At 42.2% G+C, this 27,414-nt stretch overlaps 1 protein-coding gene across 2 annotated transcripts in view; it reads right to left on the bottom strand.

Moving 5' to 3' along the window:
• The window catches only part of ESYT2 (extended synaptotagmin 2), a 158,510-nt gene that overhangs the window by 39,625 nt on the left and 91,471 nt on the right, over positions 1 to 27,414 (bottom strand). For both annotated transcript variants that reach the window (XM_074985052.1, XM_074985053.1), the window contains exons 7-13: positions 25,430 to 25,485; positions 18,912 to 19,032; positions 8,737 to 8,913; positions 7,623 to 7,705; positions 6,637 to 6,685; positions 5,755 to 5,844; positions 818 to 913 (exon numbers count right to left, since the gene is read on the bottom strand). In XM_074985052.1, coding sequence (XP_074841153.1) covers positions 818 to 913; positions 5,755 to 5,844; positions 6,637 to 6,685; positions 7,623 to 7,705; positions 8,737 to 8,913; positions 18,912 to 19,032; positions 25,430 to 25,485 — 672 coding nt within the window. The remainder of the gene's footprint in view (positions 1 to 817; positions 914 to 5,754; positions 5,845 to 6,636; positions 6,686 to 7,622; positions 7,706 to 8,736; positions 8,914 to 18,911; positions 19,033 to 25,429; positions 25,486 to 27,414) is intronic.

Genomic DNA, 27,414 nt, shown 5'->3' with positions numbered 1-27,414 from the left:
TCTCCAACCAATTTCAATCAACATTATAAAAAATATAACCTGTGCTACGGTATGTACGGAATGAGTTCAGCAAGTTTACAGTTACATTTGTCATCCTTCTGTTTAAGCCATACATTCAGACTTTTTTGAAATGATTACTTTGATAAATCTTCACACTTCTATAGTATATCCTTTTAACGATTTGTAAATGTTGGAGCAGGGGCAGTTTAATGTTTTGGTCAACATCATATCTACAACCAGCTCAGCTGCAGGGAAAACCTAATGGTATCCTTCACATTCCAACTGAAAATATTGTTCATTCTGTTCCTCTTACAGTTTACAAGTATGAAAACCACCTACCAGTAATCTCTGGCCAGTTACATGATAACCCACTTTTCCTATACTTGGGCACCTTTATATACAGATTTCACAGAAACTGGTGTTCAGAAATTTATTCCTCACTATAGAACAGCTCTTAAACCCAAACAGGCAAAATGTGCCTGAACTCAACATAATGAGAGCTGTCCATTTCTCTTTTATAAGCTACTCCATACTGTTTGAAAATATTACATAAAAATAGGCAGTCTTGCCAAATCCATCAAAGAAGCATTCTTTCAAAAATTACTTTGATTAGACAGCAGACATTATGAAATACAGTTAACTATGCTGTATGATTTCTCAGAAATATGGACCTTACATTGTACACATGAAAACATGAGCAAGAATGCAAAACATGCCACGTGCGTTAGTGAAGCAGTACAGCATACTATTAAGCAAGAAATGCTAAAAGGAAGTAATAGCTACCCAAGGCAATGGTTGCTATTACAATATGACTTACTGGCAGATTTCTTGCTGAATCCAAATACAGAATAAGCAGTGCAGATGAAAGTCCATCATTGGCTTGGTCTTTATCAGCTTTAATGCTTGCCAGCACCTAAAATCAAAGAATCTGTGCTAAACATCTTTCTATACATGCAAATAGTAATACAACGTTCTATCTTCTTGAAAGTCTTCGGACTTTCTCTTCATGTACAAACACTGCTTTCCCCATACATTTCTCTGGTGTCTTATATAGCATTGATTAAATAAAACCAATAGCTAGCAAATTTTGCTGCATGTATACTATTCATAAATACTCTACGTAAGTGATCCACTGAGAGGAGTCAGGAATTTAATTGTTTCTTAATTCCACATCAGAAGTTGCACAAGTTCCTGCAGTTACTGTGGAAGATAATTTTATATTTTGGCAGGCAGTTCTTTTGTTATACTGTTGAGCATTCAGAAGTGAAATGAAATGCATTTAACAAAGTTATACCAAACAATATCCTAATTTCCTAGCATAGGCCAAGCCTGGAATGCAATGTATGGACAGTAGTCCTAGAATCATGTCTCTTACTGCTAACAGCCAGCGAATCTAGAGAAGTTATTATTCCCCTCTATTCAGCACTGGTGAGGCCACATCTGGAATAGTGCATCCAGTTCTGGGGTCCCCAGTATAGAAAGCATGTGTATGGATTGGAGAGGGTCCAGTGGAAGGCAACCAAAATGATTAGGGGGCTGGAGCACATGACCTACAAGGAGCAGGATTTGGGTTTATTTAGTTTGCAGAAGAGAAGAGCAGCAATTTGGTAGCAGCCTTCAATTTCCCAAAAGGTATTCTTAAGAGGATGGGGAGAGGCTGTTCTCAGTAGTGACAGATGGCAGAACAAGGAGAGATGGTCTCAACTTACAAAGCAAGAGGTGTAGATTAGATATTCGGAAAAATTATTTCACTAGGAGGGCGGTGAAGCACTGGAATGTGTTACCTAGAGGGATGGTGGAATCTCCATCCCTAGAGGTTTTTAAGTTCCGGCTTGACAAAGTCCTGTCTGGGATGATTTAGTCGGGGTTGATTCTGCTTTGGGCAGGGGACTGGACACAATGACCTCCTGAGGTCCCTTACAACCCAAGGATTCTATGCTTCTAACACGATACATGCTGTAAGAAAGAGCCAGAAGGATGCCCACTCATGAGACATATGGCATCTATCATGTGACAATGGAGATCAGTTTGTAGCTTCCTAAGCACAGACTTTAGCCTTGAGTCAAAACCAGCTATGGTTTATTGTGAAGTGATTGTGCACAAATGCCACATTCAGCAGGGTAGACAACCACAACAGGTCTGGGATTAAGGTGAAAGGAGCCCACAGAAGGAACAGAGCCTCAGTTGGAAGGACCTGGGGGCCAAGGGCAGCCATCCCTTAAGCAACACTTGGCGCAGTGGAATAACACTCCCATGGCATTTCAAAGGGGCCCAGAGCTCCCGGCAGCAGTGGCAGCTGGGGACTGTGGGTCCCTTTGAAATGCCAGACCTCTGTGCAGTTGCCCCCCTTGCTGTCCCTGGCAATATTAGCTACTTGTCTGCAATGTTGTTATAGCCATGCTGGTCCCAGGATATTACAGAGAAAAGGTGTGTGAGGTAATATTTTTTATTAGACCAGCTTCTATTGCTGAAAGAGATAAGCTTTTGAGCCTCACAGAAGAGGTCTTCTCAAAAGCTTGTCTCTTTCATCAACACAATTTGGCTCAGTAAAAGATTACCTCACCCACCTTGGCTGCGTCTATACTACCCTGCCCTTTCAGAAGGGGTAGGTAAATGAAGCAGATCAAAAATTCTAATGAGGCACTGCTATGAATATTCAGAGCCTCATATGCATAATGGCTGTCACCTGCCACGTCTCAAATGCTTAATCCATTAACTTCTTACACAGAAGAGTAATTCACTGCAGCACTTCACCAGGAATCTCCATCACCCTGATTAACATGCCCCCTTCAAAGTTGGGGGCAAGTGTAGACAAGCCCAAGCAGGATACTTATGAGAGAATGCTATTTTTAGGTAAGGAAGTGTGACTTCTTTAAAGATTTTATATAGATTCCAAGATTTTATTTAGATCCCTTAAATCTTTTGGATAAATTCTATCCCTAAAACAGATAGGAGATCAACTAGTCTGCTCCCACTGCCAGTTTTAAGCATAACACTGAAGGTAGCAGTACAGCATTTTCAGTCGAAATTGCCACCTTTATTTTTTCCTCCTTTTGGAGCTCTACCAAATTTGGCACATTGAAGGGTATGGTTTATTAAGATTCATTTAGTATTGTTTTAGCTTTTATTCCTTTTGTAATTTTGAAATTATCATGGTCTTCTGGGGAATCTGGCACAAGGGGAAAATGAATACAATGGCTGGACGAATGTTGGTTACTTGTGTTTTAAAAATTTGTATATTCAACGTGCCTTGCTGCCATGGCTCTATCGATAAAATTTTCAAAAACACATGTTTAGATACCCATTGCCCATGGAAAGTCAGTAGAACTCAGATGCCTTTTACCCTGGTTTAAATTAATAAACAAAATGGAAGTAAGCACCTAGAAAGAAAGGTGAAAGCTAAGCATAAGAAAGCTTGTTTACAAAGCAAAAGGTAACAGCTAACAGCTCTGACAAAAGGCTGATCTTCGATTAAAAAAATTATTTGACCTTTATATTGAAGATTCAAATTAGCAGGCAAGGTGCTCAATTTTACTTTGCAGCCAATGGAGACCAAGACAGGCTGATTGGTAGCTAATGATGATTCACCCACGGTAATAACTTATAAAATATTCTAGTAATATGACCCAAAAGAACTCAGATTAATCCATAGCAGTTTTGCATCACCACAACTACAGTCTAAGCTAACTCCTGATAAGAAACTGTCAGTTTTAAGATTTTTTCCCCTTTGTTTAGAGCTAAAAGAAACATGCATTTCCTCAGTGAGTTTTGCTTTCTCTAGATGAAAACAAACCATTCCTCCTTCTCTTTAAGGTACAGTAATAAAAGACATTTTTATATTTCGGTGAGCACCAATATAAAGGCAAAATTTGGCAGGAGTCTGAACAAGATTTAAAAAATATTTGTTACTATAATTCTTTCTAGAAAGTAATCATTGTTCAAACACTTTTGCTTTAATTTTAGTGAGTGAAATTTCCCTCTCTTTTCTGGAAATCAATAATGAATTTAAAAAGTTATATAGAGGACAGTCTTCATCATTTTTCATTTAAACATGTAATAGTTTGTTTATGTGAACAAGCTGATAGTTGTTTCCATAATAATTACATACACAGAAGTAAAAATAGAGATACAAACAGGAAGCGATTTGTTAATTCTAAGGTTGTGTCTACACAGCAAAACTGTTATTAATTTTGGAACAGCAGATGGCTTACTTCAAATTCTTTAAATCTCATTCTATGAGGAATAGCACCTATTTTGACATAGGTATTTCGGAATAGGTGCTGTATAGGCAGGAAATAGGGGCTATTTCAAAATAAGCCATAGTGCTTCCAGGCACTCTTATCTGAAATACACTCGATAGTGTGTGGATGCTCTGTTTCTAAATACCTGAGCGCTATTTCGATACACATTTTGTGTGTAGACACACTATTTCAAAATAAGATATTCTGGAAAATCTCTTCTGGAATGGCTTATTCTGAAATAACACTGCTGTGCAGACATAGCACAAGGCTATGTCTACACGAGCCCAAAACTTGGAAATGGCCATGCAAATGGCCATTTCGAAGTTTACTAATGAAGCACTGAAATACATAGTCAGTGCCTCATTAGAATGCCGGCAGCTACAGCACTTCGAAATTTATGAGGTTTGCCGCCACGCAGCTCGACCAGATGGGGCTCCTTTTCGAAAGGATCCCGGCAACTTCAAATCCCCTTATTCCTAACAGCAGATAGGAATATGGGGATTTCAAAGTTGGTGGGGTCCTTTTCAAAAGGAGCCCCATCTAGACGAGCCGCGCGGCGGCAAGCCGTGTCAATTTCGAAGTGCTGTGGCTGCCGGCATTCTAATGAGGTGCTGACTATGTATTTCAGCGCTTCATTAGTAAACTTCGAAATGGCCATTTGCACGGCCATTTTGAAGTTTTGGGCTCGTGTAGACACAGCCCAAGTGAATATGATACTTTATTAAGGTTTGCAAATGCTCTATGAGACATCCCCAACGATGGGTACATGAAGCACTGCAATATCTACACACCTCAGGAGAAACACACTGCCTCTGGAGACTTTGCCGTCAGGCAAGGTTCTTTATTAACCAAGAACTCAGCACTATTAAATACATTTATTGTATCCACTAAGAATTTTCACTGTGTCTAACATTTTAGGTTGTTGAATACTCAAAATTGATAGCTGTTTTTACATACTATAGGCAGGGATACTGGTGTAGTCTTCATATCTGATTTTAAAGACATGCTCATATACATATCTCGGTGCACATGAATGATCGGCCTTTTAGGATTATTAGGAGCTTGGAAGCTGTTACTATGGGGAATTCTTTCTAAACTGTATTTTGTTAGTGAGAATTCTCACCAGCAATGCATACTTAAAGATGACTTCATACTTCCACAAAGCTTCAAAATACTTTTAATTTGCAATAAATAGTATAATTGCTATGCAAAAATAAATCCATAAGTAACTCAAGTAGTTGCCTCCTGCCACAAGGCAACTACATCTCACAAAGCCATTATTTTCCTTTAACTTTTCCCAGGAATCTTCAGTAATATTGCTACAATGTCACAGATGCAGCTTGGGACACAGACACATCTGATGGGTCTGAAAGATTCTATAGCTCTAAATAGGTGTAAGGCTACAAACTTTCCCAATCTTATTACATTTTGATGACTGGCTCATTTAATAGTTTAACAAAGAAAGAAGAGACAGTGTGATTAGGATAAAAGATTTAACTTTAGACTTTAATACCTTGTCAAGATTCTCAGCAGTTGGCATCAACGTGAGCCACTCCAGTTTTAGGTGCAATTTTCCTTTGGAGACCTCATCCAGTGTAAACCACTACAAACAAAGCAAATTAAGGGAAATTTTAATAAATAGCCAAGAGTACACCATTAAAGGAACAGCTATAATTACAATTAGCTAATTGACTTTTTAAGTTGTAAACTAGAATAAGTTGAGTAGAACACTAATCTGCAGAGTCTGAAAGGCATGAGTCAGAGATGTAATGTGCTCTATTACATACATGATTAAGATATAATACCACTGCTCAGCTCCATAACATAATGTCCAGCTATGCAGCCCCCGCTTTTTGCAATACAAAACGCTGTAAGACATTGAGATAATTCTTCAAAAAATTTAAACAGTGTCTGGGACTTACAAATACAACATAACGTTAATGTAAATGCATGAAGCCGATGTATGAAACCAAGTTCTGCTCTATGATTAAAACTCTATAACAGGTGTTACTTTAATTAGTTCGACAGGTCTAATAGTATTGCATTTAGACAAAAGAAAGACCTATTCTACCGAGTGTCTGCTTTTTACAAAGACCAAATCACCAAAAATATGTCAGTCCTTTTGCTGCTCAATTTTTGCTAGCATAGGCTGGCACCTTAGCTATGGTGTGATAAAAGATGCCTCTTTCTTGCAGTTTCACTGAGCTAGACCATGCACTCCCTAAGCATAAACCCAACAAAGTCTTTAACATTACAATCCATTGGACTATACAATCCATGGGACTATAGAGGCCACTGGCGTTCGTTCATGTGTAACGGCTAACTGCCGGGGGGAACAAGGGCAAACAAGAGAGTACACAGCAAGAGTTTTCCTATCAAACAGTGACAGACTTACCTCGTCTAGGAGACGCTCCTTCTCAACTTCAGTTAGGTCTATCATTAGGCTAGAAGAACAATAACACTTTAGAGGGGAATCACAAAGCCTAGTACAGGAATTAAAAACTTATTTACACTTGGGAGCATAATTCTGCAGCAACTCCAGGGCTGAAGCACCCAGAGAAAAACAATAGTGGGTGCTCAGTATCTATCAGCTACCTGCTGATGAGCAGTTTGGCTGACCCTGCCAATCAACTGTCAGTGACTGGAAGGCACTTGGGGGAATGGGCAGAATAGGAGCAAGAAGAGAAACAAGGCTGGGACTTTGGGGGAAGGGGCATAGTGGGGGTGGCAGAGCAGGTGAAAGTCAACGCCCGTGCATAGCAGGTTCCTTCTCAAGAGAGGAGTGGGAGAAAAGTAGAGTGGCCAAGCAGTGCTACTCCTTTAACAGGGCAAAGAAAAGTGAGGGAGCCACATGGCTGGAACAAAATCAGAAGGGACAACAAGGGAAATGGCCTGAGCTGCTCTTCTTTTTTACAATATGGGATGGGGAAAGACAGGAGCCTTTGAGCAGCTGGTCTTTAAAAGTGCTAGGGGGAAGTAAAGAGAGTTGGTCCAGTTGTACGCAAGGAGCTGGGGAGAGGGGCATACAATTTCTGTATGCTGTACAGACTGGCAGGAGCTGCACAGATGCTTGTAAGAGGTAAGATGACAGAATTATTTGAAGAAGGAGGGATGGAATCAATTGTGAAACAAAAAAATTTTTTTGGATGGGAGAGGACAGTACAGAGGACAAGCATGGTATTGGGGAAGACATGGCAGCTCAAGTATTCTTCATACAGGATTAGTCCTTGGACAAGTAAAATGTCAAGGAGACTTTTCAAACCCTGAATACTAAGAAAAAATAGCGTGCAGTTATTCTGTTATTTGAAGCTATCCTTAGTCCATCTGCAAAGAAATATTTCTTTGGCCATATTTAACAACAGATGTTCCTGTGATATTTACCTTCCCAGAAAGTCATCTTTGTCTGGATCTTCATCAAAAAGCTCAATTTCCAGCTCCTGTCCTGGATGTTCATACACTAAGGCCTAGGAGAATACCAATTATTGGTACACAGACTAGACTATTAATGGTGAGATTACTTAGTCAGTATTATTATAGCAAAACAACAGTGAAAAGCTATGAAACACTGCACTGCCACACATTTGTCTCCACACAAAATAAATTCAATAATAAATACTGAACTTGAATTTGGGGAGTGAGTCAACTATTTTGAAGGGATTTTAGCATATAAATTCTGAAAACCAGAAGCATTAGAATGTAGCAGAAGCATTATTCTAGAAATAACAGCGTTAGGATGAAGTTTTAGACTTAAAGTACTTCCTGGCTTTACAGAGGCTCATTTTAATTACTGTAGATGTACCTACAGAGGGAAATATGTATGCTACAGCACTGTGATTCGTCTATTTTTCTATTTAATGTGATAAAATATCTCATGATTTTTGTGTAATGATGGCAAATTTAATGTCAGATCTTCCCTTAAAGGAATGTTTTCATCGTACGCCTAAAATCTGTCTTCAGAAATATTAGGATTAACCCCAAATTGAAGAGACCTACACCTTAAATCAATAGATTAGTGGTTCTTAAACTGTGGTTCAGAACTCCAAAGTGAGTCATGACCATATTTTAATGAGTTCTCAGGGCTAGCTTAGACTTGCCAAAGCCTGGGGCCAGAGCTGAATCCAGAGGGCTTCAGTCCTGGGCATTGAGGCTCAGATTACAGGCCCCTAGTCTGGGACAGAAGCGGTCCACTGGGGCTTGAGCTTTGCCCCACCGCCCTCTTCCATCTATGTGGGCAGGGCTTGGGCAGGCTCAGATCTTGGTATCCCTTCCTGGGGTTGTTCAATAATTTTTTGTTGTCACAAGGGAACTGCAATGCAATGAAATTTGAGACTATCTGCAATACACCATATATGCATCAATAGCTGGTATCTTAGCAGAAGCAACACCCAGCAGTTTATCTGGGAAATCTCCATATTATTTTCCACTGACCAGATTAAAATGACTCACATAGGAAACCTATTTTAAACTGTGAAGCACAGATGCTGCCATATCATACCTCATACACTTCATTCCACTTTGGATTGAGATTTTCTTTGATGACTTTGCTTTGGAAGATTTGGTTACCAACACGAATGATTCCATATGGGTCCGACTTGCCCTTGACAATTCCCTTTAGGTAAGTATCTTTCCCTTCCAGATCTTGAGCTTCAATGAAGTGTATCCTCAAAACACCCTGAGAAAATGAAGAAGTGTTTACTTAGTGATCTAGGTATATACATGGTCAGATATATTCTCAAAAGCATTTTCTGTCAATAATTATACAATATCCCATTACTATTTTGAGACTATATGGCTACGTCTACACTAGCCAAAAACTTCGAAATGGCCATGCAAATGGCCATTTTGAAGTTTACTAATGAAGTTCTGAAATACATATTCAGCGCCTCATTAGCATGTGGGCGGCTGCGGCACTTCGAAATTGACGCAGCTCGCCGCCGCGTGGCTCATCCAGACGGGGCTCCTTTTCGAAAGGACCCCGGCTACTTCAAAGTCCCCTTATTCCCATCTGCTCATAGGAATAAGGGGACTTCAAAGTAGCTGGGGTCCTTTCGAAAAAGAGCCCCATCTGGACGAGCCGCACGGCAGCGAACCGCGTCAATTTTGAAGTGCCGCAGCCACCCGCATGCTAATGAGGCGCTGAATATGTATTTCAGAGCTTCATTAGTAAACTTCGAAATGGCCATTTGCATGGCCATTTTGAAGTTTTTGGCTAGTGTAAATATGGCCTATTTGTGTTTAAAATGGAATACTTTGTCTTTACAAACATTTTATAGTAAAATAAAGTAATGTATAGTATCTAATTTCCTTCATCTGAGGCCTGCAAAATCAATATAACTAAAATACCAATGACATTTTTGCAAACACAGGTATCACTCAGGGGATGGGATGGCTACACCTATCTCTTATGAGTATCTTTAAGAAGAACCAGTTCATCACAGTCTATGTGAAAGTAATTAATCACCAAAGTGAAAGACTGGCAGCTAAATGGCAAACAAATGCCAGGACTTGATTAAAAAATGCCAGGAAAGAGAGCAAGAGAGCTACCAGGGAAAGGTGCTCCAGGAGGGACCTCCCATAAAGCTGCAGGAGGCCAGTCTTTGAACAGAAGCATGCTGCTTGGAGAAGAGGTGAAGTCATGGCAGGAAAGCTCTGATTCCTAGGAAGGAATCAGCACTAAGTGTGACTCCCATGTAAAGCACATGGATATGGGACTGACAGATTCAGCTGGAGCATGCCTTTCTGGTAAGAAGCCTGAGTGACAGTCTTTCTTGTGTTTGTGTTGTACTTTCCATTAACAAATGAGACCCCCAGAAAGAGGCCAGGGCAAGGGCTGGAGTCAGAAAGGACTCACCTCTGTAACTCGTCTTCTTTGAGATGTGTTGTCCGTGCCCATTCCAATGTAGCTGCATGCACATACGTATGTTCAGTTCCCAGAAAATTTTTCCCCTATCCAGTGGTTGTCAAGTCAGAGTGGTGACCTCTGGAGTGGTGCCAATATGGTGCACAATGTAGGCACCGCCTGGCCTGGCCTGGCCTGACCTGACCCACCCCCAACCCGCTCCAGCTCCTTCTTCCCAGCTACTCCAAAAGTGGGGAAAGGCAGAAGGGTTTTTCAATGGACATGAAAAGCACATCTCAAAGAACAACAGTTACAGAAGTAAATAACTGTCTTTTCTTTTTCGAGTGATTGTTCAAGTGCATTCCAATGTAGGTGAATGCAAGCTGACGTCAGGAGGTGGGTTCAGAGCCCTGGAATGACTGTACTACACCCCTGCCCATTGAAGCGTCCTCCCTAGCATGCTATGTAATCACGTACTGGGCTGAAAATGTATGTATGCATGTAAGACCAGGTGGCAGCCCCTACAGATTACCTAAATAGGAACATTGCCTAATAATGCTGCTGAAGAGGCCTGCACCCTCATAGTGAGCTCTGATCAGAGGAGGGGGAACCCCTGATAGCTTGTAGCATTCCTTAATACAAGCCACTATCCAGGAGGCCTCATCTTTTGACCACCTTTACGGTGCCCGATGGGATCGCTACCTTGACGTGGTGGGAGACTTGCATGTATCAGGGACTCTCAGAACGAAGCCAGCAGGAGCCTAGTGCTCCTGCTAGGGTCACCCAAGGCAGACAGGTTGATGGGTAAAGACCAAACAAAAAGTGATTCTCTGGTCTTCCAGGCTGGCGGTTGGGCAATGAGCTAAAAACTCATCCCTATAAAAAATATCATGTTACGGAAACCTCTACATCATTCAAAATCACCTCATTCCAGGGAAGACCAAGGGCTCCTCAGTGGAGATTTATGATGTACAACAGTCAAACCCGAAAGGATGACCCCTAATCAACCCCAGGCGCCCCTAGAAAGCAAGCTGCTTTCACATAAGAAACACATACTGGCTATGTCTACACTAGGACACTACATCAAAGTAGCCTATTTCAAAGCAACAACATTGAAGTAGAGTGCTTCGACGTGTATCGTCCACACATCCTCTGGGGCTGCTGCCGTCGATGTTCAATGTCGAAGTAGCAATGGGGAATGTTGAAAGGAGCCACCCTGGAAGAAAATGAGGAGCGTCCATACACACAAGTGCTCCCCGTCGAAACAAGGGGCCAGGAAAGCCCGCAGATGGGGTCACAGGCTAGACTGGCCCTTCTGGGGCAACAGCAAGCTGCTCCTTTAAAGGACTCCTCCCAGACACACCCAGCCTGCACAGCATGAGGTCAGCAGAGCACTAGCTACACTCTCACAGACGGACGCACAGCAGCTATGGACCCCCAGGAAGCCTTCCAGGTAGTCACCCAGGGAGCAAGTGCCCTGCTAGGTGCTACATGGGAGGCCCCTCAGCAGCTCCTGGCAGGGCAACCCTCCCAGGGGGCAGATGGGGACACCCCTGACCACCGGGCTCCCCATTTCTCCCCTGCTGGGTGCTCCGCCAACTCTGGAGCTACCCTGCCAGCTCTGAGTGGTGGGAGCAGCTAGTCATGGGGGAGTGGGATGACAACGTGTGGCTGTGGAACTTCCGCATGTGCCGGCAAATGTTCCTGGAGTTCTGCCAGTGGCTCACCCCCACACTGAGGCACCAGGACACCCAGATGCAACATGTCCTCCCTGTCGAGAAGAGGGTTGCAATAGCTGTCTGGAAGCTGGCCACTCCAGACAGCTACTCCGCGGGACACCAGTTTGGAGTGGGAAAGGCCACGGTTGGAGCCGTCATCAAGGAGATAAGGAGGCCTGGGCACACACCCACTGGAGGGAGGGGTGCTGGGGAGAGGGCTGAGGAGGAATGGGTGCCGGGGAGGGAGGGGCTGGGCGGCGGGGGTGCCTGGGGCACTCTGCATACCCTCACAGGTGCCTGTGTTCCCTCCCCACAGATGGTTCGTGTGCTCAATGCCATGCTGCTCCAGAGGGTTGTCCGAGTTGGGGACCTGGACGCAGCCGTCACTGGATTTGCTGCCATGGGGTTCCCAAACTGCTTTGGGGCCCTGGACAGGACCCACATCCCCATTCGCACCCCAACCACAGTCGGGGAAGATACATTAACTGGAGGGGCTACCACTCCATGGTCCTGCAGGCCATGGCGGACAGCTAGGGCCACTTCCAGGATGTCTGCATGGGCTGGCCCAGCTGTACACGTGACACACACATTTTTAGGAACTCGGGCCTGTGCTGCCAGCTTGAGGCAGGGACCTACAACCCCCAGAGTGAAATCTCTCTGGGTGACACCACCGTGTCCCTCTGCCTTGTGGTGGATGCAACCTACTCCCTCCAGCCCTGGCTCATGTGCCTGTACACAAGCCACCTCACTGCCAGCCAGGAGCAGTTCAATGCCTGACTGAACTACTCCCACCAGGTGGTGGAGAGGACCTTCGGCCACCTGAAAGGCCGCTGGCGGTGCCTCCATGCCCATCTGGACGTTGGCCTCCAAAACATCCCGCAAATTGTGGGTGCATGCTGCATGCTCTACAACATTGTTGAGAGCAAGTGGGAGGCTTTCGTCCAGGGGTGGGCAGTCAAAGCCAGCACAGGCTTCCCCCAGCCGTCCGCTAAACCCAGTCGCCAGGCCCACCGTGAGCGGGTATGGGTCTGTGAGGATCTGAGGGCCCATTTTGATCAGGGAGACCCCTGAGCACCTCCCTGGCCTTCCCCAGAGGGCCTCCCATACACCGCCCTCACCACCCGCACACCATCCCCCCAACACGCACACATCTCAGGTTCTTTGGAAAATAAAACTGGATTATTGAAAACGGGTAAACTGTCTTATGTGCACAACAAAAACTGGAACCAATATACAAGGGGGACAACTATACACAAATGGGGGACCATCAATCTGGGGTGGGTGTAGAGGGGCGTGACCCCCAGCAGGTATGGGTTGCAGCTCCCTCCTTGCCCGCAGTCCCCAGCACAGGTGGCTGGAGGCGGGGAGGACCGGCAGATACAGCTGGGATGCCTCCACCAGCCAGTCTTCAGTGCAGGGTGACCCTGGGCAGCCAGGCCCTCAGCCAGTCAGACAAATGCTTCTGCATTCCTCTGCTTGCTCCCATCACATGGAGCACCTCCTCCTCACCCCAGAGCCCCAGCAGGTCTTGGAGCTCAGCCTCCGACCAGAAGGGGCCCCACCACTTTTTGGCTCCCTGTTTGGCTGCTGGGGGTGCCTGGGTCCCCTCAGCGGGGGAGCCCTGGGGGCGCTGTAGGGGCTCGCTCAATGCCATGGCTGGTGGATGTGCAGATTGGGGCCTCTAGAAAGCATGCAGGGCTAGCACGTGCATGTGCTGCTGCCTGCACGCTCTCAGCTTCCTGCCACAGGAAATCTGGGTAAATGGTGCTTTAAGGGATGCTGCATGCGGTGACCATAGAGCCCCGCAGGGGCTGGACAGCGCGTCTGAACCCCCAGCTGATTGCCGCCATGGAAGACGCCACTATTTTGATGTAGCGGGATGCAGATCATCTACATACGCCCTACTTCGACGTTGAACATTGAAGTAGGGCACTATTCTCATCTTGAAATAGGAACAGCGGTTTCAATGTCTCACTGCCTAACTGCAATTTCAACGTCAAAATAGCGCATAGCATGTGTAGATGCGACACGTGCTATTTTGATGTAGTGCTAGTTACTTGGAAGTAGCTGGCTAGTGTAGACGCACCTGATGATTGGCACCTGGAATGTAAGAACACTGAGAGAACAAGGGAGATATGCACAAGCAGCAAAAGAAATGCCAGCATACAACCTCTCCTGATGGAACACCTTTGGGGAGGCTAGGCCACAGTCAAGAAAGACATTATTATATTCAGGAAAAGAGAAAGAAGATGACATCCATGAAGCAGAGGTAGCTCTTCTGTTGTCTAAAGAAGCCACCAGAAGTCTGATTGAATAGGAACCAGTATCAGAGCGTCTGATGAGAGACAGATTTGAATCCCAATTCCAGAAGGTCACCATAATGCGCTACGCCCCAACTAATACAGCGGAAGAAGCAGAGAAAGAACAGTTTTACACACAGCTGCAATGAGACATCCAGATGCAATATGCTGATTGTGATGAATGCCGAGGTAGGCAGTGACAAAACCGGAATATATAGTCTGAACCAGATTAATGAAAAAGGCGAATTCTTTGCGGACATACATGCCTTCAATGAACTTGTAATTGGAGGCACACTTTTTCCACATGAAAATTGCCAATAAGCAACTTGGGTATTGCCTGACAATTGTACACTAAACCAAATCGACCACTCTCCAGTTCAAAGGAGATGGTGAAAATTGCTGGAAGGTGTGTGTGTGAGGCATGGAGCAGACTTCACATCAGACCACCATTTCGTAATTGCTAAACTCAAAATGAAACTTGCAGCAAGAAAACGACAGCACAGCACAAGAAACAGATTCGATGTAAGGAAGCTGAGTCTACAAGAAATGAAAGAAGCCTTCCAGATTACCTTGAGCAACCGCTTTGAGGCACTCCTCAGTGAGGAAGGGGCAGAACAAACTGCAGAGGTAGTATGGAGCTCAGTGAAGGAAGCTATAGTGGAAATGTGCGATGTGGTGTGTCAGGGCTTTGTCCCCACTCTGGCTCTCTGAGTGCAGAAAGAGGGGGACCTGCAAAAACTCAGAACACCTTGCCTATACACAGGCTTTACTTTAAAACTTTCCAAAGTCAAAGATCCCCTGGACCTTGGAGGGTATGCTGCCACCACCCAGGTAAAATAGAAAACCCACCAAGCCAGGAAGACACACCTGGGAATATCTTCCTGTGGGGGTACCCCAAGCTCTTAACTCTCCCTCCAGAGAGAGCTTTGAACAAAGAACTGTAATTTAGTAACTAACTGACCTTTTAGTCTAAGGCCTCAACACACACATTCTTCTCAGGAGACAGGTTTCAGATCAATTACTTAAAAACAGTAATTTATTCACAAAACAAGAGAAAATAAATCATACCAGTTATGGCACAGAGAGTATTTCTCCAGCAATCAGCTTAAAAGTTACAGGGGGAAAAATCAAGTCATTAAAGCAACAAACAGAGATAGCCAGTCCAACCAAATTCAAAATAACCATAAGCTGATCACATCTAAATATACATTTCCCTTTTACTTACACCTCTATGGCTGATTTTGAGACAGTCAGGATATTTATGGAATTCATTTCAATTGCCTGGGAGATATCCTTTTCTCTCTGTCTTCTCTCTGCCTCCCCAGCAGACAAAAAGCCCCTGAAACTGCAATTGCTCTCAGTTCAAAAAAGTTACTCCACTCCCATTGGCTCACCTTGACTCAAGTTATATCAGGAAGATATTAACCCCTTCCCTGAGCTCCTTCATGACATGGTGTTAGGGTGACCTCCCACTAACCAGAAGGAATGGATCACAGATCAGACATGGAGAAAGACTGAAGGAGGGAGGCACTCAAACAACAAGACAAGCAAATAATAGGTGTGCTGGATCTAAAACAGGGAGTGGTGCAACACTGTTGACCACACCCTCAAAAGTTGGACTTAGGCCCCAATAGCAGCTTGTGTTGCCCTTGGCCAGGCTGGTGGGTGCATCTCCTGATGCTCCAACCTCTCCATCTATTCTGATCCCTAAGCTGCTGGGGGAATTGCCTAGGGTGAGGGCGGGGAGTAATATGCCTGAGTTGCATCAGAGGGGTATGAAGGCTCAGTGACCTTGAGGTAGCTCTGCAGTCTTTAAGGCTGTGCAGCCTTTTATCAGTTTTCTCCTAGAAGAGGGTTGGCCCCTCAAAGGGCAAGTCCTAAATGGTCTGCTGTACTTTGTAGGAAAGGCCAGAGACCTGAAGGCAAGAACCCCTTCTCATGGCCACCCCCTGACGCCATTGCCCTTGTCACTGTGTCAGCAGTGTCCAAGATCACTCACGGGATAAGCTTGTTCTTCACCTCCAAGGTCATAAATTCAGGCTTGGCATCTAGTGGGATCAGCTCCATGAACTTACAGAAGGATGAAGCCATGTCAAAAGAGTATCTGATAAAAAGAGCCTGTTGATTTGATATGCACAAATGTAGTCATCCCCCCTCCCAAGTTGAACATTTTTTTTTCACCATAGGCTGGGCTGATGCCAGAGTTTGCTACACCAAGTTGGCTATCTCAGCAACGGTCTTAATAAGGGGCAGTGCCACCCTAGCAGACCCTCATGAGAACTGGATGTCTGTCATCAGATTGGTTTTGCATTTAATCTCTTCTGCCTGCACCCATACTCCTTAGGCCAGTCAGTGGGGCAATTATTGGAGGTCCCTACTGTCCAGGACTGGGGAGGCAGAAGACCCCGCCATTGCTTCATCTGGGGATGATGAAGAGGACAAACCGCTTTACATAGGGCAGCACAACTCCATGGTAGAGGCAAGGTCCAGTGCACCTGCCCTTTGACACAAGGAAAATGACTCCAATGCCCACCTCACTGACGCCAACCCCACAGATGGCAGTACCAAGCCTCCCACCAATAGAGAAGGAGCCAATGTGGAAGATACTGACAGGAACCCACCAGACCCCATTGGTGCCAGCATGGATGGTGCCATGGTGGATGGCACTGAATGAAAAAGTGTTGAAACCACCAGAGCCAATGATGACAATGATGCCAAGGGGGTGGTGTTAAGGCGACTGACCAATGACCAGTGCCAATGAGGACAGTACTGTAGGTGGCAAACCATCCCACGGAGAAGCTCCCAAAGAGGCTGATGGTGCCAAGTGCGGTACCAGAGGAAGTCCCAATGCCAATGATAGGGCCCTGGATAGAGGGTGAATGAAGTGCCTCAGCTCTCATGGTACACCCATGAAGTCCAGAATGGTCACTGTGGAGCAGGCTGCCAATTTGATAGCCACTGCCTCAGAGCAGGAGGTTGACTCCTTCTGGATGAGGGATGAGCACTCCTACTCTTACCACAGCTGGAAAGGTAGGAGTCAGAGCTCAAGGCCTCCAAGACCAAAGTGGTGCCAGCCCTCAGGGTGCTGCATGAACCATCAGGTGGGAGGGTGCCTGCACCAGTGCCATGGTTGCTGGTGGAGCCGTAGGAGTGGGCAGGTGCGCCAGCATGGAGAACTTGCCCCAAGATGCAGGACGACTAGGCACCTGCCTCAGGTACATATTCCTCCTCGGTGGAGAGAAAGGCACTGAGACTGGAAGGAGGCTCCGCACCACCTGGAACACAGTTGTGGAGAGCAAGGGCTGGATCTCTGGACTGGCACTAAAGCCCAGCCATCTGGGGCCTGCCCCATGTGCACTTCCCCTGATGCTGCCTGGAAATTCTCCCTACGTTTAGAAGCAGCTGGAGAATGATCCCTGTCATGCCTTTTATTTTTTTTAGGCACTGGAGACTGAGACGTGTGTCTCCAAGAAGGCTGAGCTACCGGCTCAGGACCCTGATGCCGGATTCCTTTCACCGTTGTTGATGCCATGGCCAAGCTCGGTGCCAATGCACTCCGCATCAAGAAAATGGTGCTCAGCCCCTTGGAAAGGGATTTCCTCAGGTTGAAGAGCTGCCTCCATCAACAAAACTTTGAGGCACTAAGCTCTATACTTCAAGGTCCTCAGCTTGAAGGTCTTACAAACTGGACAGTGGTCTCACTGATGACTTTCACCCAGACACTTCAGACAGGCTGGAAGAGAATCACTTTTTGGCATTCGCTTCTTGAAGTTGACACAGACTTTAAAGCCTGGCGACCTCAGCATACCCCAGCACTGACACCTTGAGGAGGGGGAATGACCACTCTACTCAATGCCCAGCAGTTATCAGTAACTATTAACACTGGAAAACTATTAACTTCTAATGAGAAATGTTTACTGCTACCTGTTAACTAAGAGAGATTGCTTGCATGAACGTGGGTAGTTCTAACAACCAAAACCGTGGCAAGAAGGAACTGAGGGGGAGAGGTGCCTATATTGAGCACCGTTTCTGCACCACTCCAGGATGTGCCACTCTGACATGACGGCTACCAGCTAGGGGAAAAATTTTCTGGCAACTGAGGACTTGTGGGCACATGCACCTACATTGGAATGCACATGAACAATCACTCATAGAAAAATGGATGTTAGACTAATTAAAGCTATACTAAAACTTACCGACAACCTGCTGGGGGAAATATAGGAGGGCACCCCTGCAGCACCACTGCAGTCCACAAATGGGCACACACGGATGCTACATGCCTTTTCAAAAAAGCATGTCATGTCTGCCAGGCTTCTGTGGGGGAACAGGGTAAAAGGGGTCCCTACACACCAATGTTTTGGGAAGACAACTCCCTACTTTGAAAATAAGATATATAGCAGTGACAGCAAGAAACGTCAGCTGTAATGTGACTTCAGCCGTGACTTCCCTCCACACCATTTATGCTACCATTTAAAATTAAATGGTTAATTTTTTTAAATTAAAATAGCCATCCAGGGTTTTACTCTAAACAATCTAACCATACTCTTTGGTTAGTGGGGTAAAAGGTTCTAGCAATGCAAATGGTAATGGACTTGGGTCACATTTACAGCTATAATTTAGAAATGCTTTATAAACTACTTCAAATTGCACCTCAATACAAACAATATGATTACACTCAGAGTGAACTGTACTGTTGTGTACAAAAACAACCATAATATAAATTACATGAACACACACAAACAAATATTGAAAAAACATCAATACCATATCCAATTGAAATATTAATGCCAATTTATAATACAAAAGTACTTACTTTTGGTATAGGGAATCGCAACTGGGCAATCTGTACTTCACTCACAAGAGGGACTGTGATTCGATTAGGAAGCACCAAGTAGTTGGATATTATATCCAACATTATGGTATCCGATAAGCCACTGTAGAACAAAATGTATCAGTTACTTAACAAGATAAAAGATTTTAAGAACATACCCATGAGTCATTCATGCACCTAGTTATTTGATTTTGAGCACTTGAAATCCTCTTCATAACAGAAGTTATTAGCAAATCTAGAATTGTTCTTAAAACACTAAAATACTACAACAGGACAATAAGCAAAAATGCTATAGTAAGACTGCTTTATGCGAAAATAGTTTGGCTCTTCATGAAGTTTTCACACATAAGGGGAAAATCCTCAGTAAGAAGGGAATGGAGCTTTACACTTCACAGCAGTGTTTCCCAAACTTAAAACATGTGCATACCCTTTCAGGACTTTGGCCTTATTGGCATACCCCCTCTCCCAGTGTCGTCCCAGTACTTATCTCCTGATTTTTACTAATTTATTTTCTGCTGAATACCCCTTGAAATCCTTTTGTGTACCACCGGTGGTAAGCATACCACACTTTGGCAAACCCTGCCTTCCAGCATAAAAATAACATGTCTGCATATCCTGTGCAGAGCTGATAGGATACCAAGATTTCTTTATTGCACAGTACTGTACAGAAACTTTGTAACAATCAACATTTTGCCCCTTATATTTTTCACCAATTAAACTGTTATGTGCACTTGCCAGTTTTTGTTTGTTTTTGTTTTTGTTTTGCTATAGATACCTTTTCTTCTGTAGAAGTTGTATAGATTTTTTCCCTCTAATTTATCAGGCTTTTAAGCTTCCCAATATTTTCTCTCTCAATAGCCTCCAGGTGGAAACAGCCTAAAATACTCTCTGTTGTGCATTCTGCTTTTCCCTCAATAAGGGTAATTAATCCACATCTTTCACCATCATCATCCAGAAGAAAAGGCTACTGAATAAAGCATAAGGTCTGTTACCTCTGTTACATATTGATGAAGCAGCTGTTAACTGTTACACATTTTAGTTTTTAAATGGGATTATTTTAATCATTCAACTCTATTTTGGAAAGTTAGTCTGTGTTGTATTGTTATAAAATGAGCAAATTTTTGCCTGCACTCAAAGAAATAAGGAGGCTTTAAATTAAAAACAAAATAGGCAAAGGAAAGAGTGCACTCTGTGAGAGTGAAGCATAGCTATGGCATATCTTGCAGCCAACAGGGAACTAGTCTCATACTATGAAGAGGGGCACTACAATCATACTGGTTAGGAATAAATAACAAAGTCACATTTCTCCTGACCAACATCCATGAGAAAATATTAATATAAGGTTTAAACTGACCTCTGAAACAACATTAACACATTTCTAGAGAAAGATTATGTATCTGGTTGTCCTGTCTTCACTTGTAAAATTTGGATGTATAATTCACAACTGGTAAGGTGTGAATGGTAGCAGCACCACAGGGAGTTTCTAACCACAGTTAGATCACATGAAGAAACGTGAGCTCTAGCTAAACTACAAATTCAGTTATTGCTACACCTGGTGGAACTGTGCCAGTGATAAACTGCAGATGTGATTTTGATAGGCAAGCCACATATTTCAGGGGTGCTATTTTGAAATTTCAATGTACAAATAATATTTGAATTTTTCACAACAGGTGAACAATTTATTTAAGGCTTCATCTGTAGTCAGGCGTGATTCAGATTTAGCAATTGTATAGCAGAGTGACTTCTGGCTGCTAAGCATAGGCAAGGCAAGCCTGCATTTGCACTGACAACTTTTTAGGCAAATTATTGGTTCTCCTTGCCAGTATGAATACAGCCCAGAAGTGGAGCCATTCTCAAGTACCAACAAGACCCTAAACACAAGATACAGTTTGTCCCCCTAATTGAATATTTAATAAAATATATGCTGTGCTGCTATAAAACAGCACTTTTCTACCTCTCCTTGGTGCACACACATTACAGTGGACAGATTGATCACTATTATCTTACATTGTCCTTGCCATCCCTCATAAGTATCCATCCTTCACTTGTACAAAACACACCAACTCCTACATGTACATATCTAAGGACTGCACAGTTTTGATGACACATTCAAACCGAAGTGCAAGTTGTACTGTCAGAATGTGTTATTTTATCTGAACAGAGTAAAAGAGTATCTAGGCACTACAACTCCTGGATATTTAAACTTATTTTCATGTCATCCTTGATTTGATTTTGGTTTTGGTTTTGTTTTGTTTGAAACAGAATAAACCAGTTTTGAGTTAACAGAAATTTAAAATGATTACAGGAAGTAAACCAACATATTTAACACTTTAATAAATTCTTAAATAAAGAAACAACTATGATGGGAATGTTGCATTGAAGCAGTAAGCTACATATGAAAGTTTATTATGGGGATAGTACTTGCTAGTAAGTGATAAACCTCTGAAATCAGAAGCAGATAACAGAATCATATATTAACTGTAGTTTGACCACTGAGTAACTAAAACAGGCTCTGAAATTGAATGCTACAGATTTGCTTAAATGACCTCCCTTTCTTATTCCCATGCATCTTTGTATGAGCATGTTAGCTGAAACAAGCATGCAGCTGGCAGAAGGCATCACCTTTAAACCTTCCCTGAAACTCCACTACCAAGCCATAGAGGTCACTTCATCAAACAGGTAGTGTCAAATCTTTCTCACGAAAATAACCAGCTGATATTTTTGCATCTTTAACTTAGGATTTTTTTTTAACATTTTCAGTGGGTGTATGACAAGCAAAAAAGCTTTAAATTCGATATTTGTGACATTTTAAGCAATAAGGATAGGTTTAACAGCTCATGTGAAAACAAGCAAAACAAACACAAAACAATGAGCTAGCAATGGCAGCCTGTGATTACAGAGTTTACTGTACTGGGTGGAGCTTTAGCAGTTAATCTCAAATATTTACCCTCCTGAGTCTGAGACAGCTGGACTGTGACAAAACTAGAACTGCTACATTTTTTCATTTCAAGAAGAGGTGTGTTTATTAAAGCCAGAATGCTGGCAAGCAGCCTTTCAAGAAAGGCTTGTTTTCTTCTGAATGTTACATCGCTGCAGACTGAGAAAATGTCATTGATTTACTATAACATTTTCAGCTTGCTACAGAAAGCTGATGTTCAGTAGTTGCTGTTGTCAGTCATTTGTTAGCAGTCTGTCACCACATATCATTTACATCTGTGATGCCAGTTTCTTCCTACATCTCATTAAGAAATAACTGGTAAATATGGTATCTGCTAGCAAACAACTGACTTTATAATGGCAACCACAATTATAGGAACATAAAAACTGAAAATTTACATCAGATCAGTGATCCATCCAGCCCTCTGATGCTGGCCACTGTCAGATACTTCAGGGTGGTGCTAGAAAACACGTATTGGCAATCATGGAACATCTTGCCCCAGAATTAATTTTCCTCCTAATTCCTGTCAGTTAGTGAGCGGCTCACTAGTGGCTCATGTCCTCTTCATAACAAAGTTGTTATCATGCTATTTTACATAACTCTTGGTATTCTTTACCCATGTAAGCACTGAATTCTATTAAGTTCATGGCTTCAGTGAGGTCTTGTGGCAATTTGTATCATAACAATGACAGTTTGTAAAATCAAATATTTTCTTTTACCAGTTTCAAATAATACACGTTTTTCCTGAACTCCAAGAAGCTAATGTACCCCACACTTATTGCAGGAGAGGTGCATCAGAGTTAGTCCTAACCCATGCTTACCTGTGACAAAAATATTGGGCCAATTTAGAGATAAAAAGCTAAAGGGTAACTTAAGATAAGCACTTTGTGCATAGTCTCAAAATAAATTCCTTTCCCTTCATTTAAACGAAGATGATGAACAACTGATATTACTTCCAGAAACATAAGCATGTATTAAATGATCAATGAGACACTTTGGGATTGTCTACACTTACCACTGGGCCAACACACTGAAGGTCAATCTTCATGGGTTCAATTTAATGGGTCTAGTACACAACCACTAAATCAAATGATGAGCCTGCCACTGTCAACTCTGGTACTCTCACAGTTGCAAGGACTAAGGGAACTCAACAGGAGAGTTTTTCATGTTGATCTCTCACTGGGGGACCGCAGACAAATTTGACCTAAGATATATTTATTCCAGTTACTCTATTCTCATAGCTGGAGTTGTGTACTTTAGGTCGACTCTTTCCCCAGTAGACCTGGCCTTTAAGTCCCTTCTTGTAAACAGCAACATCTTATTCACCATTGTTACAATAGTTAAAATAGATTTGTTTTGAATGTTACCTTCCAATATCAAGGAAAATAAACAGAGTATGTTACTGGTGAAACTAAACACAAGTCGATTCAGTGTTAGTTCCCACAGCAACTGCACCTCACCCACACTGCACACATTACATAGAGATGTTGCCAAATTGAAGTTGCTATGGTAACGGTTACTAAGTTTTTGTGTTTGACAACCTTACACTCTTTTATTTACATTTTAGATCTTTGTTTTTCAAGTAAACCTATCTATATCTACAAAGAGATATGAATCGCTGAAGACTAGTGTACCTAAATGTTGCTGATAACTGGTTTTAGCAACTGACAACAAGAGTCTTCAAAGGCTGTATTCTAAAACAATATATTTTTTAATTCCACCAAGAGGTCTTCTTTTCTCAAAGAATCAGTTTTAAATGGGCTCTAAACAAAAGTAGCTAGGCAACCATTATCCTAACTTATTAATGAAATTCTAATGTCAACTTGTTCAGTTGGGATTTCATATAACACCTTCAAATATTTTAAATCATATTGCTTTAATCATGTATTTTGAGTATGGAAGGATTCTATCTTACTCCTTAATTCATTTATGTTCCTTAATAGAATGTTACCAAATTGATTCAGGAATCAAGCAACTTAAGTTCAAGCACCAAACTTATGTTTGACATTTTGGCTTTTGAGATTGGCTCACTAGTCTTCCAATTTGATTCCAGCTGTCTTCAAACTGATTCCTCTCATTAGCCTTTAACTCAGTATTTCAACATCTTAAACCCCCAGTAAAACATGGATAGCCTCAGTGTGAAAGAATTCATGTTATGCAACTTGGCATCAAAGCACTGATATCACAGCCCTTTTTGTCATCTCCCAGTTCTTTATTTCATAAGGAAATTTTATGTTTTAATGTTACGAAGGGTCACAAAACTCAATTCAAAGTGTTCTGTTTAGAAATAAAAGAACAATATTTCTTCATCACTTCGTTTGGTCACCACTTAATAGAGCGAAGGACCGCACAAGAGTTTTGAAAGGAAGGAAAAATAATCATGAACACATTTAGAACTGTTATGAGAAGCTTTCCTGTCCTATATTATTGAATTTTAAACAGGCACATAATAATTATGGATTATTTGAAACCCCAGTAACTGAAATTTATATACAGTAAAAGCTTTGTTACCCAGCATTTTAATATCTGGAAAACTTGATTAATTGCCATCTGCCACAGACGGCAATACAGTTCCCTGTTCAGTTAACAAGAAAAATTCTTGTTCTGAAGTGAGTCTGTGCTCACGAAAGCTCATGCTCAAAACTTTTCTGTTAGTCTATAAGGTGCCACAGGACCCTTCGTCGCTGTTAAGAAAAATTCTGATAGCTATCCAGCATCATTTTCCAGCATTTGCAGAAGTCAATTTTGTTTTATGGCCTTGAGGCAGTAGAGACTCAGTAAATTACAATACGGTACACAACAACAGTGTTAAAAGGTGTAACCTTAAGTCAGGTTATTTCATTTCTTAAACATTTTGCATTTGGTGAAAAAGTTTGAGGAATCAGCAAATTCAATTAACCAGCAACCCCCATTCCTTATGCATGCTGGATAACAAAGCATGTAAATACTATCTGTTTTTAAATTCTTTCTCCCACTGAAGTGAATGGGTGGTTTTCTGCCCTTGAAGGAACACTGCTCTCCATACATACACAAACAGTAGTAGCAGCTTAATAGACGTAAGAACTAACTGGGAACACATTTTTTTATTCTGAAAAAAAATTTAAATCACAATTTTTCATTGGAAGGAAAAGCATGAAAAATTCAGTTTCAGGAGGATCAAAATGAATTTCTCAGTGTGCTAGATGCCTTCGTTCTTGTCTCCTGGATCAGATGCCCAGCAGCATTGCATGTGGGCAGTATGGTACCCCAACCCTGCGAACAAAGTGACTAAAAACTGTTCTGCTAAAAATTTTCATCTAGCTCTACTAGACACAACCCCTTCTTATATTACTATAACTATAATTTTTATTATTAAATCCTCATTCTTATATAATTTTACAACACTCTAAATGGAATATTAAGTGGCAATATGACATAAGATATTTAACTTACATATGTAGCTGGGTTCAGACCAAACCAAGATATTTTACATTTTCTAACTTTCTGTCCCTCCCCTGCACACATTTTTGGGGGAGATGAACAAAGAGAGACAACAGACACCCATGACTTTTATTATGCTTACTTCAATCCTGGAATATCCAGAAGATTGGTCAGTCCCGTCCAGTTCATTTCCAGAAGCTGTAAACAGGAGGGAGGAAAAAAAGTTGTTCAAAGTTCCAATGCTGAAGAAACAAAGCAGACAATCCAGTATTTTGACAGGTGGAAAGTTGACACCTTGCCTTCAGGAAGTTACAGGTTTTAAATTAAAAACATATGTCTTAACATTAATTTCTCAATATGACATATACAGATATAGAATTAGGAGGGCTCTAGACATGCCAAACCCACAATGTATTACTGTAACCCAGCATGCAGCCTACGAGAGCATTTCCTAAGGCCCGTGGCCTTCTTCAGTACACTCAGTGAACAACCAATTCTTTAGCATTTTGTAATAATGTTTACACCATTTTAATTTACATATGTATAAACACACAATTCTGTATACAGAAACAACCTATGTAAATACATACAAGCTGAACTTAAAATATAAATCAATACGGGTGACATTAAATCTTATTAAAATACATAGAATCTTTTTGTCCCACACAACTTAAGGTTGTGCTTAGATTCAAGTGGCCTGCTGCATAATAAGGCTATTGTTATTATCAGTGGTCTCCTCCTTTGGTCAAACATTCAGAACTCTGCACAGATATATTGTCTACCTGTGGACGTGGATACCTGAGGAGAGACATTAGTATCCACTGATCCCCGGGCTCTACTCCAAGGCTGTGTCTACACTAGCCCCAGAACTTCAAAAGGGGCATGATAATGAATCTAACTGAAATCTGCTAATGAGTCCATGAATATGCAGCACCGCATTAGCATAATGGCAGCCAGAACACTTGCCACACTGAAAGATGCATATTACAGTCATTGCATCAGGCAGCACAGAGTAACATGTTCACAATAACACCCAGAAATGGGTTTTGCCAACCTTGTTATGAACCCCTTGCTAAATCTTTAAAGTGACCTGAAATGTCCCGAGAGCCATATGAGACTTGTTACATGAAGACCTTTATTGAGTAGACTGGTTGAAAGGTATCTTGTAACAAGTCTCATTTATGTACATACATAAACATATACAATGTTAATGTTCAGAAAATCCCAAAGATGAATTGTAGCTGTTAATATTATAATAGTGCACAGCCAAAGTTCCATAGCAGCAATCAGAACGTGAAGTCAGAATTATTGGATTATTACAAGAGAGAACAAACACTACCCCCTCAAATTCCTTAAATCAAACACCAGGCCTCACTCAGGTCAACATGCTCTGAGCATTAAAAACAAAAACAAGCAAAATTCTTGAAAACATGGGGGACTATGTAAACTATACTAGATAAACAATGAATTCGGTTTTTCTATTCCACCTGAGGAAGTGGGTTGTACCCACGAAAGCCCATGACCTAATAAATATGTTAGCCTCTAAGGTGCCACAGCACTGTTTATTATTTGTGAAGATCCAGACTGACATAGCTCTCTGAAAATAATTTGTATCCCCTATAGTCTCTCAACAAAGATTTACCCATAGACTTAACTAGTTTAAGGTCTAATCCTGAAAACACCTTTCCGAGGGGGATAGTGCTTATGCCTACCACGTGGAGTCACAACAGAAGAGTTTTAAGAATTGGGGTATAGGTGCATTATTTGGCATATGTAAATACTGTACACTGAACTATAAGAACTGACAAGGACTAAAGTGTACAGTAGCAGCTCAGAGTTATAATTAACTAGAGTTATGAACTGACTGGTCAATTACAAATGGCATTTGGAACTGGAAGCAGGCAATCAGGCAGCAGCAGAGACAAATGATATGTCACAGTCCTGTGTTAAACATAAACTACCAAAAAAAGAGAAATTAAAAAAAATTGAGATGAGAAACCTGTTTCTGTGTTTGTTTCATTTAACTTGGAATGCTTAAAAGCAAAATTTTTTCTGCATAGCAAAGTTTCAAAGCTGTATTAAATTAAAGTTCAGTTGTAAACTTTTGAAGGAATAACCACAACAGTT

The sequence above is a fragment of the Carettochelys insculpta genome, chromosome 2 (assembly GCF_033958435.1).
Source record: "Carettochelys insculpta isolate YL-2023 chromosome 2, ASM3395843v1, whole genome shotgun sequence".
In the NCBI taxonomy this organism is placed as follows: Eukaryota; Metazoa; Chordata; order Testudines; family Carettochelyidae; genus Carettochelys; species Carettochelys insculpta.
This window is presented reverse-complemented; position numbering and strand designations above follow the sequence as displayed.